The sequence below is a fragment of the Platalea leucorodia genome (genome assembly GCF_965183815.1).
Source record: "Platalea leucorodia genome assembly, chromosome: 8".
In the NCBI taxonomy this organism is placed as follows: Eukaryota; Metazoa; Chordata; class Aves; order Pelecaniformes; family Threskiornithidae; genus Platalea; species Platalea leucorodia.
In genome coordinates this window covers 45,298,880-45,318,429 of record NC_138830.1, presented here as the reverse complement: position 1 = coordinate 45,318,429, position 19,550 = coordinate 45,298,880, and the positions used below count along the sequence as shown (strand labels likewise).

General features: G+C 37.1%; 1 protein-coding gene across 1 annotated transcript in view; it reads left to right on the top strand.

Moving 5' to 3' along the window:
- LOC309593921 (neural-cadherin-like) overlaps positions 1-19,550 on the top strand; it is a gene marked incomplete at both ends in the record, with an annotated part of 66,395 nt that overhangs the window by 15,943 nt on the left and 30,902 nt on the right. The window contains 11 exons of the mRNA XM_082319072.1: positions 1,695-1,892; positions 2,765-2,990; positions 5,417-5,621; positions 7,201-7,312; positions 8,634-8,883; positions 10,142-10,284; positions 13,794-13,966; positions 14,980-15,148; positions 15,905-16,075; positions 17,016-17,188; positions 18,851-19,018. Coding sequence (XP_082175198.1) covers positions 1,695-1,892; positions 2,765-2,990; positions 5,417-5,621; positions 7,201-7,312; positions 8,634-8,883; positions 10,142-10,284; positions 13,794-13,966; positions 14,980-15,148; positions 15,905-16,075; positions 17,016-17,188; positions 18,851-19,018 — 1,988 coding nt within the window. The remainder of the gene's footprint in view (positions 1-1,694; positions 1,893-2,764; positions 2,991-5,416; positions 5,622-7,200; positions 7,313-8,633; positions 8,884-10,141; positions 10,285-13,793; positions 13,967-14,979; positions 15,149-15,904; positions 16,076-17,015; positions 17,189-18,850; positions 19,019-19,550) is intronic.

Genomic DNA, 19,550 nt, shown 5'->3' with positions numbered 1-19,550 from the left:
TGCAATTAAGGAATTGGAGAGGGAGAGAGAGCACAGCTGTTGAGCCTAAGCGGCACACCTTCCTGGGAGACTATTTCTCCTTAGCAAGATAACACTGTTTACAAGATTAGACATTTTGGCAACACTTCGTATTTAGAGTCTTAAATACTAAGTTCTTTGTATTATTAATTAGATTTCAATGAAAACTGATAATTTTAGATGTTCCTCTTTGTATGCTGCTTCAGTTCTTGTAAAGCTATTTTGAAAATAAACGCATGTGTGTGTAGATATGTTTTCATGTATGTAGACATAATAAATACACACTGAAATCAAGTATTAACACTATCAGCTTTAAAAACTCTGACTGTACATCCATTATTAAACTTATGGATAAATCGTGTTGTAAAAGTAGACAGGCCTTTTTACCTGGACCACATTGCCTTTCACTTCCCCGGGCTTGTTAGCTGGGGAATAGTGCCATGTCAGTGCAGTTGTATTGCGTTCAGGTCAGTCAGGGTGTGCGTACACCACTTTCCTGTAGCCAGAGGCATTAAATATGGAGTGCTGGAACACTCAAGTTGGCTTCTGTAGCAAAACTTTTTCCAAGTTCAGTGCCAGTCCAGTTGGAGCCACGCTGGCCAAAAGGCCCAAGTTACTGTGCTCCTTGATGTTACTGATAAATATTACCAGTTACAAAAAAAATAGTCACTTTGTCACGGTCTTGTGTTACCCCAGCTAAGTTCCTTCAAAATCTGAGCTAGCTGTGTGTGATTGAAGGAAGCATTTTTTTCACTTAAAAGTATATATAAAATTATTAAGGAGAAAATGGCTTTCTGTCTTCTGTATCACTTTGCTTTCTTTGGAACGTGAAGATTTTAATCCTATCCTTTGGTCTTGTGTTCAGAAACTTTCTTCACCCAGGGTACTTTCCCACACTTTTGTCCTTTAACAGGAATGCTTAACTCCATTCCTGGACGTTGCAGAGCAGTTTCTTCAGTCTGACGTTTTTCCTTTCTGTCACCTTTTCAGCAATACCTGCCTGATAGTTATTACTTGTTTAGGAGCTCTACTGTCTTCGCTGGTTGATTTGATAATGGCAGATGTATAACAAATACTTTCTCCTCAATTTTTAAGGATCTTCTTTGTCTGTTTTTGGGGAACCGAATAGTTCCATTCTGTGATTGTTTGTTTCGGGGGGGTTGTTTGTTTGTTTGTTTTTTAACAGCATTTAATCTTTAACAGAAGCAAAAACCATGTTAGGATTTAAGCGAACTTTCTAACCAGGAAAATCATTAGTTAGGTAGATCGATTAGATTTTTTTGGCAACGAATATTTAATTTTCAAAATTCAGAGTTGCTGTAATCATTGCATAAACAAAATTTTTCTTGATACTTTTTTTTCTTCGGCAAAAAAAAGTTTTCAGAAAACATGTATTCAAATTTTGAAAATTTAAGAATGTGTGCTCTTTCCTAAAAAGAGGTATTTGTAGAATGTAATATGTGTGGCCCCAATCTTGCAGTTCAGCAGTACTTGTGCTGGTTATTGTATTTTCCCCATTGTGTCTGGATGCTGTTGATTGCAGGAGAACCTTAAAAACTAAGTTTTTCTGGATTACATGCCAACAATATTGCAGGCAATACATATACAGGAGCTGATACATATTTCTCTTACTCAGAGTGCCATTAAGTATTTCTTCATTTTTCTGTGACCATTAGGAAAGGATTGGTACTTGGTGCACTTGTCACTTACTGTGACAGACGTGAATGACAACGTACCTGAATGGGCCATGGAGCCCTTCCCGTTCTTGGCTGTGGTTTCCCCTGGAGCTCCGGGAGGCACTGAAGTATACAAGCTGCTTGCTGTGGATGCAGATGAAGGGATCCATGGAGCTGTAGAATATTTTCTCTTGGAAGGTAAATCTGAACCCTCTCATTCCCTGTGTATTAGGCTTCACTGTTATGACTTCTTTTGTCTTTCATCCTCAGTTTTGTTAGCGAAAGATCTTACCTTCCTCCTGCAAAAGGTTTGTAAGCCTTCAGCTCTGTGTGAGAAAAATCATCTTTTATTAAGGGTACGGACAGATTTTCCAGATTTGAAGTGTGTTATCCTTGCAAAGTTGGGTTCCTGCCCAGATTGTCCCCGGTGGATGATAGGGGCTGGAGCAGTCAGTACTCCTCAGGGCTTTGGCAAGAGTCTGGCAATGGCAGCAGTAGTAAGCACCTCGCTGCTGGACTGCCCGTTTATGAGATAGGGCACTATGTGGAGCACAGTTTGTTGGGCGGAGAGGGTTAATGTTCCTTCTCCCTTGCGGGAGCTGTGCTTCTGGTTCATTTCTAACAAATTTCTAAGCGTCTGGGTTGTGCCTTAGCTTTGCAAAGCTAGTACAGACTAATTAATAATTTTCTTTGTGGGGCTCTTAAAAGAAACTTCAGTAATAGTTCAAAACTGCCTTAAGAGGAGTAGCAGTACTGCTCCAAAGCTGAATTTGTTCCTGTTGGCCAGGACCCTAGCAGGGTATTTTCTGGTAAGGGATATTTAGGGTCAAACAACAGCAAAGTATTGGAGGATAAAGAAGAGTAATAATTGTCCAGAGAAGTAAAATGCAACTTAGAAATGTAATCATGAATGTAATTACTGATTTCTAAGTTCTAAACAAACTTTTGAATTTTTGCGTGCATGCTGATTCTCAGCCAAAACCAACTTGGGAATTGATACTGTATTCTCCTCTTAATTTTAATCAAGTAAAAATATTGTTGCTGACAATTTGTGGATCTGTTCTTTTTAGGTGGTGAAGACGGATTTGAAGTTGAGAAGGACACTGGTTGGGTTAAAACGACAGGTTTGCCATTGGTCAGGGACAAGGAGTATTTACTGACTGTACTAGCAGCAGATAAACTTGGAAGCAGAGGGCCTCCAGCCTCTGTTTCTGTAATTGCTGGATTTCGACCACCACAGTTCACCAACATGTCGTACTTTGTTTATGTACCTGAAAGTATGCCGCAAGGAAAACCGTAAGTAACAGTTAAAAATAATGCAGTGAGATTGTGTTCCTAGTTTAGCTTCTGTTTGATCTCCCCAAAGCCTCAGTATTGTTCGTGAATCATAAATAGATACTGTGAGCAGCAATTCAGATATCTTAATAGAAGTGATCAAGGTACAGTTTGATGTATTTTTTAGTCACCCTTTTATACAGAAAAGCGGTATTGAATAATTACAGTTTCTTTTTTAAATGATATGGAAAGTATTAGCAGATGTTGGTTGTGTCTTCATTTTCAAACAAAATGCAGAATACAAATTAAACTGTTACCTCATGAAGAAGGATATCCTAGTGCGAAAGAAGATATTAATTTTCTGTGTCAAATTTGGAGAAATGCCTTCTCCATCATGTGAAAACCAGAAGAAACAAAAGACTGTCTTTGCTGTCTTCATCAGTCACGGTGACAAACTGAGCAAAAATGAAGATGCCACAAAACTTGTCATTTTATTTTTCCATCCTTTGTCTAACCATGTGGATCTAAGTATCACAGAAAATGCTGGTAACATAGGTCCACCTGAATACTGAGTTCCGTCTGTCCCAGACTGTTTTGGTTTTAGGGCAAACACTTCCTCTTCCAGTTGAATCGCGAACACTTTTGTCCAGTAAACGTCTTCCTTGTGTGGCCCTTCAACTGTTATTATATTTTCTGTAGTTTTGTATTTTACTGTTCAGTCTACAACATTCAGTTTTAGTGTCTAAATAACCAAGGTGTGTTAAGATTAAAAAAAATTAGCAACTGTTAATAGTAGATAACAAGGTTTTTCTTTAAAACTGTGATAAACGTAAATAGCACAGGCATAAAAGAAATGCAAGAATTGTGAAATGCTACAATACCTAACAGGTACCTGCCATCTTGGGTTCAATAATGCCTAGGATTAAAAAGAATGCAATTCTTTATAACTATTTTTTATCACTGTTGAAAAATAGGTTTGCACACCTAAGATGATAGTAGATGAGTCAGTTTGTCAAATTACTTGGTAATATCTGAAAGGAATGAAGTATTTAATGCGGTTATTATTATGTTAGAAGAGGTTTGAATATCCATAATGTGCCCAGTGAAAGTGGTTTCCTGTTGTGTGTTGACCAGAAATAGTCATGAAAATACCTGTAGAATCCTAAAGTTCTGATATTCAAATTGGACCAATTGCACAAGTATGCAGGAAAACAGAGTTGCTGTTATGCGCTGTGTTTAGGATTTCACAATTGTAGGCTGATTTAAGACTGCTGCTGAGCAGAGGAGCGTTACCAAATCTTCCTCTTCCTTTGATCTGCCACTAGTGCTAATACGCTAGCTGCATGGGTGCGCCAATCCGATGAAAGACAAAGCCAAAAAAAGAAAAAAAGTTTTCAGTTGTGTTGTTAGATGTGCTCACAGCATGGCCTTGAGATTTCTAGTGCTGACAGGAGAGGCGAGGTGGTATGAACATGCAGCCAGGGTACGGAGTTAGAAGCAGGGCAAAATAATTCCTGTTGGCAGGAACATGGTCGTGCGCTGGCTGAAACTCACTGTGAGACCATATCATAGGAAAATACAGAAAAAGACTGAAGTGAGATAATGACCTACAGCAACCTTTTCCATTGTTTCAGTAGTGCACCTGAGGGAAGTGAGAAGACAGCAGCATGGAAATAAAACAGGGAACAAGTTTGGACAAACTGAGTTTTGTCTCTTTGATTGTAGTTGTCACGGGATCATACGTGTTGGTGGGTTCTCCTGGGAGACAGAATTATTTTTCCTAAGAAACCTGCATAATAAGGCAACAAACACTTGAGGAATTAGTGTTCTGTTTTAAACCCTTTAAAAATATTTATTTTTTAATTTCTTATTTTACCTCATACTGCAAGTGTTTTTGCCACTTGAAGACTTTAAACACATTGGACTTCAGTGGAAAAAAGATAGTGCCAGACAAGAGCTAAAAACATGTCCTGTGTAACCTGTAACATGCACGCTGTTAGTGACTGGCGCTTATCCTTTTGCAGTTATCTGTTGAAACTTAGGATGGTATGACTGCAGCAGCAATCTTACCATGCTGTTATTAAAATGAATCTTTTGCATCTCGCTGTATCTTTTAGTTTCCTGCCTGAAAACCATCGCTACCATAGAAGAAATTTAGAGTAGGCAAATTCAGTTGCAGCAAAAATGCAATCCTCTGTTCCTGTGTTTTTAATCCTTAGTGTGTCCTGCTTCCAAGAATCCTATCTTTATCTGGATGATGGAACTACAGTATAACAAAATGTTTGAATTTGGTGTTTAGGTACAGCTGTCACTGACTTCAGTGAGTATTGCTCTGATCAGACCTACAGCATTGCACCATCATTTCTGATATCTATAATTTTTGTCATATTTTTCAGTATGTTGTATTATGCGCCTAAGAGTCCTCTTTTTTTCTCTTTCAATTGCAGCTTTCTTACAGTCACTGCTGTATCATATCAAAAGAAATCCCTGAGCTACAGTTTACTAACTAATCCTAGTGGTTTATTCGGTATTGACTGGGCAACAGGGGATATCAGTTTAACTCGGAGTGTGGATTATGAGAGTGATGAACACCAGTATCTTCTTTTGGTCAGAGCAGAGGAAAATGAGGAACAATTCAGTAGTGCAGCTGAGGTAGGTGTTCGCTTCTGGCAGTCTCTATGTATTTCCATTTTCCTTCAGCCTTTCCATATTTCTGTACAGATTTGCTAGGGGCTCCCATTTCCCCAGCTCATGCTGTCTCTTCTACTGTCCATTTTAAAATTCTTTCTGTCTATGGGTGGATGTTGAGGGCTGGTTTACGTACTCTTAGAGCTCACTCTTGCAGATGCTGAAAAGGCTATTTCTGAGGGATGAATATGCCATCCCATCATAGGTCCTAGGCCTTACCTGGGAAGATACGGAAATGGATACGGCCAAGCCAGACATGAGGTTTTGTCTTACTCTAAACCTTCATAAAATATGATGTATATTTAAGATTATTCCAATTTAAAAAAAAGGCAGAACAGAAAATTATTTGTTTCATATCAAGAACACATAGTGAACTTGTAAAGAGAGAAAGTAATAAAAACTGCACTGATATTAAAAGATGATGGTTCATGGTGTTTCAGAAAGCTTTTTAACAGCAAAAATATTTCTAAATAACAGTTACTACAGTTGTTTGAATTCAAGGATTCACTGAGCTAGGAAATGCATGCAATATAACAGTTCGTTCCTGCTGCAGGAAATAAGATGTGCACTATAGAGGGAACAGGAGGCAGAACTATTAGGAACAAGTGTTGAGGACACAGAGAGACAGTGGAACAGTATGTCTGTGTAACAAACAGTGGCTGTAGCACACCAGAGACTGGTAATTTCTATTGACCCTTTTATGTACTACAAGATGAGTGGTAGAATATGACTTGAAAGAGGATTATGAGATGATTTTACAAACACATTTAGCCTAAATGTAATTTAACTTGTACCTGCTTTACACTGGTACAACCTCAATAGTTAGGAGAGAGCAACTCCCAGTTTATACTAACTTATGTAAGGGTAGATGGAGTATACATCTGTCTGTTGCACTGTGATGCAGAATATCTCAACCAACTTCAGACAGTCTCAAGTATAGCAGCATGAACCGCCGTAAAGGTTAATTTAACACACTCCTTACTGTTTGGATTGTAAACAATGCAACTGTGGACTCATATTTGACACAGGAATAAGAAAACATTTTTAAAGATGTTAGAAGCAGAATTGTATTTCTTACTTGTTTTACCATAATCAGTTCCATTTACACTGCTGTAATTGAATTCAGAACTTGATCTTGGAGATTTATGGTGCTGAAATGCAATATGCTTGGCAGTAGAATTTTTAGTGTTACAAATCACAGAAGTGTTGGAAGATAAGATAATGGAAAAAGGATGCTTGGAAAGCAGATGGTCCATTTTCTTTTAAATTAGTAGTAGGGAATAATCAGTGGAGACGAAGGGTGAATAGAGAATGTTGCTGCAAGGGACTGGGACTTGGCAATTCCTGGTATTTTGGAATCTAGTATTTTGACGGTTCTCAGCAGGAACAGAGCAATCTAAGAAAAATGGCTTATCCTGTGTACTATAGCTTCTGAAGACCTCAGGGATGTTTTGGGGAAATTCTTCCATCCGATATTTCTGGAGCAGTGGAGTCATTGCCTTGATTCACTTTGCTGTTTAACATTCCCTTCTTCTCCATTAAGGTTTTGGTTGTAATCACAGATGTGAATGATTGCGCCCCTGAATTTCATCAGTCGATTTACAGCAAAGTTGGTGTTCCTGAAACGGTTACTATGACAACTGCGCTTCTACAAGGTTAGTACTTCTGAAACAATTTGTTACATTCAGTAGGAGTATTTTTTTTTTCATCCCACTAATTAGAATTCAGTTCAGAAGGCAAAATTACCTGCCCCAGCATGAGTATGTGCAACTCTGAAGGCAAATGGCACCTTGTAGAATTGGGTCATAATTATTTACTACTGCCACAACCCAAACAATTCTGGGGGACGGGAGACAAAGGAAACAAATCTTCTTTGTAGGATTTTGAAGGAACAGGACTTCAGTTGTGGTTGGTATTATAGGAGTGGACTTACAGTAGCAATCTTGCAACGTTTCTTTTTTTGAAGGAAGCATGTGATGTTGGATCAGAAATTATGGACACATCAGCTCATCTTCTCTGCCCATCTTTAAGAGTCCTATGTGGACTTGCTGTAGAGAATACGGCTCTTTTGCATTAAAAGCCTCTTCTATGGTTTAACTCTTATGTGAGGTTTTGTTTGGATGCTTGAGAAAAAGACTTCACTTATTCTCAATGTAACCAATAACTTAAGCTTTAAATGATGATGCTCTATAAATTATGTAAATTTTGATTTTGTAAACCACAAAAACCTTATATTGAAAATGTTCATAAAGAAATGAGCAGGTCCTGGCAATAAAACAAATTTATGTCAACTAAGCAGTTGTAGAAGGGCCTTATATTAGTCTTTAACCCTTACATAAACTTCTTATAAATCTTGAGAGGAAAAAGGAAATTAAACTACAGGAAAATTGCTGTTCCCTTCTAAATAGGATTTTATAACCTCCTACTGTTCTACTTAGTGATTTATCCTGTACTAATGGTAGTCTGTCAGTTACTGTTCTGGTAACTGCGCTTTTAGCATAGGTTTTTAGAGGTTATGGGTAGGGTGTGACAAACGCATAACTTGCATCAGTTGAATAATATATGTAAATATTTCGTCTTTAATCATGCAGGGTGTGAACCATCTGAGTGATCTTAAGTCAGCAGTATAGATCAGGTGGAGCTGCGAATATACGTCTCTGTGTGGGAATATGTTCTTGGTAGTACAGGGCTCTTTAAATCCAGCAGGCAAAGGCAAGATCTAGTATCAGAATTCAACCAGGGACTTAACTTTTTTTTCTTTTTTTTTTTTTTTTTTAAAACAACTTATTTTCAAGTAAGGGTTAGTTTAATTAAATGCACAGGGGATAGCACAGTTTTATAAATTATTTCAAGCACCACATGCCCAGGCAAATGCTATTACAGTTTTACACTACACACCAGTTCTCTTGTTAAAGTACTTAACATTCCGTTTCACAAACTGATCTACACAATGTCTTTCTTTTCTTTTTTTAATAGTGACAGCCACTGACTGCGATTCAAAAGAGAATGCCGAATTACTATATTACACTTTGAGTCAAGACTTTAGTATTACTTCTCATGGTACTATTTTTCCAGCAACACAGTTGGACTATGAGCGACCTAACCATCTTTATGAGTTCATAATTATGGCTGTAGATAAAGGGGAAGAACCGAAGACTGGGACAGCAACTATTAGGATCCACGTTTCAAATGTGAATGATGAAGCACCTGAGTTTTCCCAGACAATGTAAATACATATTCCTTCTAGCCCTTCGTTTAAATAGATTTACAGTCCAGTGTAAACTTATGATTCCTTGCCACGAGCTTTCTTTCATCACAGTTATTCTTTATCTCAGTTACAAAATGCTTAAGGCTACCACTCTGTTTCGTTTTGTCAGTTTTTACTTTCTCCTTTTTAAGAGACCTCTTCTGATGACTTGATCTCTTCTGTCCCTATATTTCATGTTCAAAATTATCAGAATTACTGTTCATTTGCTTTCCAGATGCAGAATTAAGACAGTGTCTAGAGGGTTGTGACTGAGCTAAACCAGAATAATTTACTTCTCTTACTTCACTGTGTATTAAATTGGGGGAAGAAAAAAAACCTGTTTCTACAAAGGTTTTGATGAAAACACATATATCTAGACAACAAAAGCTAAGGGAGAGGTTTTCTGTGCATCCATTTTCTTTGATTTTTTTCCTATTCTCAGCATATGGAGAGTGGGTCCATAAGCACTCTGAACCCAGTGGTACATATGTATTTTATCTATATTGTTGGATACAGACAGCTGTAGTTCATTCTTACGGCTGAGCTTTGGGATATCTACTATGGACAGGTCTGCAGTATGCTTAGCCTGGTCTATGCTCAGTCCAGTCAGATGAAATAATATTTGGGACTTTACTAAAGCAGGGGGCTTTTCTACTCTAGAGGGCATTAAGCTTAGGCTGATAATGCCTCTTAAGAGCTTACAATGCCAGTGATGTGTCTGAACTTGAGAAGAGATTTTTGTAAAACTGACATTATGTGCATATCTTCCAGATTTGATTCTCATCTTAGTCATGCTGGTGCAAAGACTACACTGAAAGCGTTTTGAGAGCTTGTGTCAGAAAGTGTGCTATAACAAGCAGTGCTTTAACTTAGCAAATGTTTGCTTTGATTCAGTGAATCATGCAACTCATTTTTTTTAAATTTTAAAAAAAAAAGTGAATTCTGCATTTAGCCCAAGTCGTGTTGCAAAGCTAAGCTTCAGAACTTCAATACTGCTGAAAGTTTGCAATGGAAGTCTATGGGAGGTAACAACAGACCTGAATGATTGGATAGATCATCAATACTATCATTTCACTTGTCAACAAAGAAACATCTTATCAGTGTAATTGTATTAATAAATTACAAATCTCTGCAGTACCCTTTGTACAAGTAGTCAGTAGGCATTGGAAAGCATAGTTCTGTGTATATTATTTCCTGTCTAAATTAATAAATGTGTTGCCATAATTTCTTTTAACAGCTACAGGAGTTTTGTTTCTGAGGATGCGGGCCCAAACACACTGATTGCTACAGTTAATGCTGTTGACCCTGATGGAGATGGTGTGACATATGATATTCTGTCTGGGAATCAACAAGGAAACTTTGTTATTGATCCTAAGGCAGGTAATAATATATTAGCTCTTTGCTGCTGCAGTCATAATGTTGATTCTGATGTGATGCAGCTTGAATTTGGTCTTCATTAGGTAGCAATTATAAAAACTGAATAGCATATGCTATTTTTGAAGCTAATACTAACCTTGTTTTAAAAAGTATAGGAAAAAGATGTAATTATTCTAGAATTTCTTATAATGTCAAAAAAATCGTATCATTTTCCTAGAAGTTTTGTATAATTGACCTATCTTACTTGCTCATTGTTTGCTTTCAGTCAGTAACTTAATAGAGAGCATTGTAGGTAACAGGTAACTTAATAGACAGTAACTTAATAGAGAATGTTATTGTTGATAACAGTGACATTCCAAAATGTCAAACAAGGATTTGAATAACATTTAGTCTAGGAGACTAGTTTCAAAGTTGTAGCAAGAAAGGGCTACTCTGCAGGGTGAGGTGAAATAGGAGTCGAGGGTGACAGCAAGGCAGGCAGGGGCAGGGACCTCACAGCCACAGAGCACCATCCTGAGCAAGAAGAGCAAAGCAGGTCCCGTGATATAAACCTGGTTCATCCAACAGTCCAGTGCTCACGAGGCAGATTTGCGGTGATGAGGCAGGTCTCCGGTCAGGCTGGGAAGCCAAGTCAGCAAGGCAGGGTCAGTGTCAGCAATATACGTGGCCGGGTACAGCACAACCCTGGGGGAGCTCAGGAAAAGACCTGAGCTTAAGTGCAGCTCCGGAGCCGTAGGGCAGAGGCCACAGACAAGGTTGTGACGATGAACTGTCTGATCCACGGTTAGCCAGATGCATTGTGTCAGAGCTGGCCTTGAACATGGGCAGCCAAACCCAGGGAGCAGGCAGAAGAGTTTGCAAGGCCTGTCGGTGCACTCAAAGCTTGGCACCTACCTGCTGCGATTAGCCAAAGATACTGGTAGCAATCAAATAGCCATGTGAGAAGAAAAAGCAATAGGATGACAGTTCTGACTGGAGAAGTTTTCTTTGTGCAACTTTTTCAGTAACTCAGTTTTAACTGGTTTAAAGTGGGCATTTGGGTTTTTAGATGAGGCTTTTTTTCCCCATGCTTATGTCTATGTCCTGATGACGCATGTGTGAGCAAACACGTCTTAACCGAGTTTACTTGCGTTGTACTGATGCAAAATGGTGCATTTGTAGGTGGAATGAGACTACTACTGTTTTATTTCAATGAAGGCAAAAGTATATAAAATATGAACTCAGTAAGTATATTTTTCATTTAAGGACAAAATCATTCACATGAGCAATGTTACTTAGCCAAGAATACTACATGCATAAAAAAAAAATGTGTGGAGAATACTTTGTGGTCCTTTGTTCCGAAATACCAGTTTTTACATCTTTTAAAATTCTTTTTAGCAGTTGCATATTTTTAAAACCCCAAAGGAAAAAAATCCCGCAACACTGGTGTCTTCAATTAAAAAAAAAAAATTCGAAAGAAAATGCACGAACACACATCTGAGTAGGCTGGCATATCCCTTTAAATTAATAGGATCTATTTGCTGTTCATTGCTTGAAAAAACAAGAGGATGTTTTGAAACAGAAACAGGCAACGAAATTGAAATCCCGTGATGGACTGAAGTAACTTAATTAACTTCAGTTAATTTTTATATTTATAAAAATATATTTAACCTTTATATTTATATATTTATATTTATATTTACTTATATATTTATATATTTATATTATTATAAATTATATATTTATATATTTATAATTATATAAAAATATATATTTATATATAAATTATTATTATATTACATAATTATATATTTATAATCTTATATTATATTATAATTATTATATTTTATAATAATTTATATAATTATATATAAATATACAATATATTTATATTATTATAAATTATATATTTATATATTTATATTTATATTTATATATTTTACATTTATATATAACCTTTATATATAACCTAAATATATTTAACCTTTATATTTATTTAACCTTTATATTTAACCTGTTTTGAACTGCAATCAAAATCTGAACTTACATTTTTCAAAGCGCAAGTGCTGAATATATAGGAAGGAGTAAGCTGCCCTAAGTTATTGCTTCTCTTTATTTCCTAGAGTTCACTTAACATGGAATTTTAATTTCAATGCAAATCATGTTTTTGCAATATTAATGTTAGATTCTGAAATGTTCCCAAAAATATGGTCTGCAGGTAACTTGCAAGTGTTGAAGTATGATCCTGAATTTATTGAGAGCTCCTTTTATCCTTTCTGACTTACAAATAGAGTTGTAGGTTCCAAGAGTTAAATTTCTAATGATACTTTGGCACCTAAAGAGAAACAATGGTTTTAAAAGTGTCTGCTTGCCACAGGGGGGTAGTGTATCTGATGCTTCTGAAAGTCGTTATTGTAAGTGCTCAAAGAATCTTAACATTTGATTGATAGCATCTCTTAGGAGTAGCTTCATAGTTGTAATATAGATAATCATGTATATGTACTCTTATGCTTTTTTACAAATTAATTTTTATAGTTGTTGAAACTTAATTTTAGAAACATCATTTTTTTTAAAACACGATTGGGCTTTTGTTGCTTCATAAACCAATAAAGGTTTTTACAGTGGCTTGCAGCAGTTTCTTTTCAGAAATGATGTCAGGGGAATAGTCTGTACCCCCTTGTCACAGAAATGCCAAGGTAAAATGGAAATGTGTCAAAAATAAGTGCTGCAGCTAAAGCAATACATTTGCGAGCAAATTGAGTGACATTGGTGCTGTGACAATACTCTGTTGTAATGACAATTGCTGTTAGGTCTGATGAGTAATAGAGGTGATTGATGGATGATGGAGCAAAAGAATGACAGCTTCTTACTGCGTGGTCTCAGCTGTAGTCTCTTTTGCTTTTGTAGCAAATCTTTCGTAGATCTTTCTCTGACAGTGCCTTTATGTCCCATCCAGCAGGGTGTATCTTTTGGGTGACTCGGGAGAGTAGCAAAATACAGGTTTCTGGGGATATGTCTATATAGCTAAATGCTGCTATGATTGTGCTGCAGGAAGGTAAACTGGTACTAGTTTGAGTTGAGCGAGCATGGGTAGCTACAGCTGTAGACATGGTGACACATGGTTCACTGCAATAATGATACAGGAACATAGCCAGGCTTGCCGGTGGGGCTGGTGCAGGTTAAACAGAAGTCTGCCACGATGTTTCTCTGGATTTTTTTGTTTTGTTTTGTTTTTTCGGCAGTAGATAGACTAAAGCTAATATGTGCAGGTCAGCTGAGTTGTAGGTGTTGTCTCATTTAGCTCTGTAGACGTACCTGCAGACAAACCAACCTGTTGAGCTGTCTTAGTTTTGTTTTAATATCAGACTGCAGTAAAAATACCGTAGTTAAATTCAACTGTAGCAGCCTTGTGGTTTATTGGTGAATGAGTAAACCAGAATGGTTTGTTGTTGTGCGTATTAGTGAGAATAACAACAGTAATTGGTTAATGTAGTAAAAAAATAAAAAAACACAACCTATTGTTGTTTTTATAGGGCTAGTTAGACTTCGTTCAAGTCCGTTTCCTAAGCTGCAGGGGACAGAATATGTACTTAATGTCACAGCTACTGATGATAACGCCTCTGGAGGGCCCCATTCTCTTACAAGTACTGCCCAGGTTGTTGTGAAAATTGATGATGTCAACAATAACAAACCTGTCTTTCAGAAGGTAAATATATGAGGCTCGGTCATTTGTATTAGACTGTGTGGTAAATGTTTAAGACTGTGTTGTCACTGCAAGTGATGCAGCAGATGAGCTATTCAAGAAGCGGTCTGCTTTCGTCTCTTTGAGTCCTGATGCTGCTGTCCTCTCCATCTTTTCCATCCCTCTCCTAAGGTTTGTTCTCCTCTTGTGGCAGAACAGCTCCTTTGAGCAGTCTCTCTTCCCTGAACCACATCTCATCTCTGGCATTTTAGAAGATAAGGTTGAGTGAATAACTTTTGGAGGTTCAGTGTGACATACGTCATGAGGATTCGATAGGTATAGCTATCTATGCAGTGGACTAATATTCCAAAATACCTCTCTAAATTGCATAGGCTTCTTTTGATGATTGTACATCTGGAACTGATGAAAGAGAAGAATGAAAGTGTTTTAGCTTAATTTGTAAAGTACTGTAAAAAACAAAGGCTTGAATATGTTTTCAGAATCTTAATTCGTATTACAGATTCGTTGTCTAAAAATTTCAAGTTTGATGCTGATGGCAAAAATGTTGATGGGCGATGTTGCATACTTTGAAAAGTCAGTGACTGTTAAGTCAGTGTTGGAAATCCTCAGTAATCTGTCCTTGACAAAGTTACTTTGTGTAGAAATCCCTTTTTGACTAGAGCAACTCTGTGGTTTGGGCAAGCGTATGCCCTCTTTTTTATAAGACTTTTGCTAATATAGAAAAATATTTGCATTTGGAAGTATTTGCAACTGTAGCTTTTTCTCCAAATATTTTCACTAGTTGGAGATGCTCCATGGACTCACGTTGTGTGTTGTTCATATAACCGCAAAATAGGAAGTGAAGTCTGTAAATTAATCATGGTACAGATAAAACATTGACATCAGCGCACGTGAATGGAAATGTAGCTAAATCTTTTTTTTTCATTTTTTTCCCTCTAGTATATCTTTAAATCAAATGGCATGGTAAGTCCTTGATTTTTCTTTTTTTTTTTTTTTTTCCCCCTCCCCTCTCTTAGTGTCAGTATTATCGGGAACATGCTTCTGTATTGGAAAACCAGCCTTCAGGGACAGTTGTACTGCAGGTTGAAGCCACTGATGCTGATGAAGGAGCCAATGGTATAGTGAAATATGGCTTGGTGCACAGAGGTGGTGTCCTGCCAGCATTTAGTATTCATCCTGACACAGGTAAAGCAAATATCAGAACTGGTAGCGGCACATAGAAACCACTTTGTTACACTGATGGAAAAAAAGCTTAAATAAAATCAGACTTTGTGCTTTTTCATTGAGTTTTTTGATAGCAGAAAAAATATAAACTACTAACTGCGTGAACAGATATTCTCCCTTTTAATACATGTCCATTACTGAACTAGAACTCATGTTTTCCCTGAAATGTGGAAGTTCTGCTGTGTGAAATAACTTCTGTGGTTTTGTAACTAGATTTAAAAAACCCACCATATTTTCAGTGCACATTATCTTTCAGCGTTGCTAATGGCATATAAATGATTTATCCGAATGATAGTAGTCTTACAAACAGCAAAGAAACTAAGTCTTGGAAGGCCAAAACTAAATTCAGGCCAGACTTTTGGAGCATAAAAGACATGAAACATGCCTTTACCCTGTACTTATTGCTTTTCAGAAGAAATGGTTTTTATAAACTCATTTTCTTACAGTTAGTTTGGTACTTACCTGTTTTCTAAATTTAAGTTCAATTGTGTGTAAATGTGAGTGTATATGAAGTTTGTATCTGCCTGAGCAGTACAGTTTAAGCTGATGAAATTTGTTAAATCTTGTGATTGGATCCTTGAACCTGATGTTCACATTATAGGTGTATTTAACCTATTGCGTTGTATCTCAATGTATTGACAGACAAATAAACATGTAAATGTGGAATATTGTCAAATGCATAGTATTTTAACTCTCCGGTATTTAATTTGTTTTCAGGAGTTCTGACAACTGTTCAGGTATTTGATCGAGAAAAACAGAGGGAATATCCTATCACTGTGACAGCAACAGATCAGGCAGCGGAACCACTCATTGGAATATGTCAGATAAATATTATCATCCTGGACCAAAATGACAATGATCCCCGATTTGAAAACACCCACTATGAATGTAATTGAGAGTCATTGGATAGTTTCGGTGCCCTGAGCGTGAGCTTACCTGATGTCCAAGATTTTTGGATTTTGTCTTTCCTGGCAGTAGATCTTGTGAACAACTGGGTGATTGCAGCCAGAGATGCACTTACTTACTTTAATTAATTGCAGAATTGTTATTCTGTGCAATGTGCAATGTAACAAGTACAGTCTTGACTCGTAGGTCTTCCTGAGTGTCGTTATGGCAAAATTCCTTGAAACAATAGCTATGTCAGTATCTTTCCTTATCTGAGTATGCCAAATGTCTGTGGTACTACACAGAGATGTGCAAGTTGTAATAAGCATGTGAGTGTTCAGCGCTGAGCGCTAACTGTATCCTTTGTTTTCTGATTAATAGATTTTTGTCATAACTTTTGATTACATACTTCTCCCATTTGTATTTCATCATTCTTCATTGTTTGTTGTTTTACCTTTCCTTCTTGGTTCTTCAAAAAGCCCTTCCTGTTTATGGCTAAATACTCAGAGGCATGTATAATATTAATAAAAGAATGAAGACTGTTAATTCTCCGTTAGTTATACTATGGAAATCCTAGAAAGTAGTTTCTCACAATGTGGTCATTTTCTTCTGGTTCTATGCAATAAATTAAAATTCCATTTATGTGTATTTCATACAGAGCAATTAGTCCCTTAGTAAAAATACAAGACAAAAAAAAAAGGTAGTATCTTACGAGCAATAAGAATTCCAGGTTATGAATGTGATAATACGAAGTTCAAATGTGATCCATAGCTCTGGAGAGATAGCAGCTCTTTCATTTTGAGTTTTATGGCCATTGTTCCAAGGAAGATAAAGTTGTAACTTCCATACATTATTACTTTAGTATTTCTTCATTTCTTAGTAAGATGTTCATGATACTTTAGTGAACTAATGATCAGTTTGAAATATCCTTTCCTTACATTAGATTTCCTAAGAGAGGACACAAGAGTTGGGACCAGCTTTCTTCGTGTTGCAGCCCATGATGATGACTACAGCTCACATGCTGCCATTACATATTCAATAGCAAATGAAGAACCAAATTATTTTCAAATTAATCCTACTACAGGCTGGGTGTTTGTGAACCAACCCATATCTCAGGTATGACGCTTGCTTTCCTTTTTAAGCTGTCTATCTCAATATATCGTAGGAGGGACTGAGGTCATGAGTTTGTCCTTACCTCCATGTTACCCCTTCACATTAAAGGATCAATACGTCATGTTTAAATTAAATATGAGACTAACGCTTTTAGCTGATGAGTTCATTGACTGTGAATTGCACATAAGCCAGCCCTGCTTTCAGCTGGAAAGCTGACAGCACTGCCTCTGAGAACTTGTTCTTCCCATTTCCTTAGCTTTGGCATACTAATACCAAGGACTGGAGGGCTGAGACCGTAAGCAGGGGAGCAAGAAACCAGGTGTAGGACTTCAGTATGTTAACAGGCAATGAGTTAAGACACAAACCTGAATGTGAAAGAGTGTGAAATTTTGCTTCTTGATACATGTTAGTCATGGTGGACTAAGCATAGCTATCCCTCAAGAAGGTGAAGGCATAATGAACAAAATTGTTGCATGGTGTTATCTAAAATTCACCAGTTTCAGTCATTTCTAGATACCTACATAAGCAGTTTGATATTTTCAGAGTAGTAATTTGTGTTGAAAAGAAAATATTGTTGTGGATGTCAATCTTTAAATACCTAGTAGATATTTTTAATATTATGTCCTGGTTTCAGCTGGGATAGAGTTAATTTTCTGCCTAGTAGCTGGTATAAAGCTGTGTTTTGGATTTACGATGAGAATAATGTTGATACCACACTGATGTTTTAGTTGTTGCTAAGCAGTGTTTACACTAAGTCAAGGACTTCAGCTTCTCGCACTGCACTACCAGCGAGGAGGCTGGAGGTGCACAAGAAGCTGGGAGGGGACACAGCCAGGGCAGCTGACCCCAACTGGCCAAAGGGCTATTCCGTACCATATGACATCATGCTCAGTGTATAAACCAGGGACTGCTGCTCAGGGCATCGGTTGGTGGTGAGCAATTGTTTTTCATTTGCATCACTTGTCTTTCTTGGGTTTTATTTCTTTCTCTTTTTGTTGTTTTCCTTTTAGTTACAATTTTTAAAATTATTATTATCATTATTATTATTATTACTGTTATTATTATTGTAATATTTTATTTCAAGCATTAAACCATTCTTAACCCACGAGGTTAGTCACTTTTACTCTTCGATTCTCTCCCCCATCCCACCGGGGAGCGGGGAGTGAGCGAGCGGCTGTGTGGTGCTTGCTTGCTGGCAGGGATTAAACCACGGCATACTGAAATTTAACTTCTAAGTAACTGACACACAAAGCTTTGGTGAAGGTGTATCCTTTTATATATTTTCTTTATTGAATCTAAGAATCCTACGGACCTAATAACAAAAACTGTTGATAGGTAAGCTTAAGAACTCAGGGGGTCCACAAAGTGGGGTTTTTTGGTTTTGTTTTAAACTTCATGTGAAATTTGCTAAGGTTTATTGAGACAAATAGCAACATTTTCCAACAATCTTAAGTAAAGCAAATGGCAGAATTTTCAGCAACCTTGCACCTACTTCATATTCTGAGCTCAGTATTCTGCAGTTGTGGATGTTTTTCTTCTGTGCAGGTTTTTTTAAGTGTGCCTTTAATTTTATGTATTCATTTATTTTGTGGAAAAAAACCCCAAACATTGGAGCAAAACCAGTTGACCAAATCCCTCTATAATTAAACCTTTTTTACTCTTCAGAGGTCATCTATAATTCGAGAGATAATTGCTACAGATGGAGGTAATAGGAGCAGTAAAGTTGAGCTTGTGGTAACTATTACCAGTGCAAAAAACCAGCCTCCACAGTGGGAAAGAGACAGCTATGAAGTTGTTATTCCAGAGAATACTACACGAGATGCATCAGTTTTGGTAAGGTTGGGACAGACTTCTTTGTCTGTAGCTCTAAGGCTATAGAGTAACTGAACATTGCTTATTTGTTTAAATAGAGTGAGCTTTTGTAACAATTTTGTGTATTGTAGGGACCAATGATCTGCTATCAGTTTTCTTTCAGAAATGCTAATGGTAACCAGCATTTTTGCGCTAATTTATATGTGTGCAGCCACTATTTAATTTCCTTCCCATTTGGACAACACTATAGGTGTTCTGACATTTTTGAATGCTTCCGTGTTACCTGAGGTGATTATTGGGCTTAAAGTGCTTAGAGTAGTTCAGTTTGATTGCTTGGAATGAGTAGTTGGAACAGCTTTATGAAGTAACCCCAAAATACCTATTTTTAGGATAAAAGCATGAGTAACCAAACATGTAATGACTGGTAACCTTTGGCTGCAGCTGTTTGCAGCCTGGAGATGTGTCAGGCAGGGTTAAGTTTTGGTATCGAGAAATACTTGTCCTAGTGTTTTCAGTTGAGAGCTGAAGATCTGGGAGAGTCAATACAGAAAAG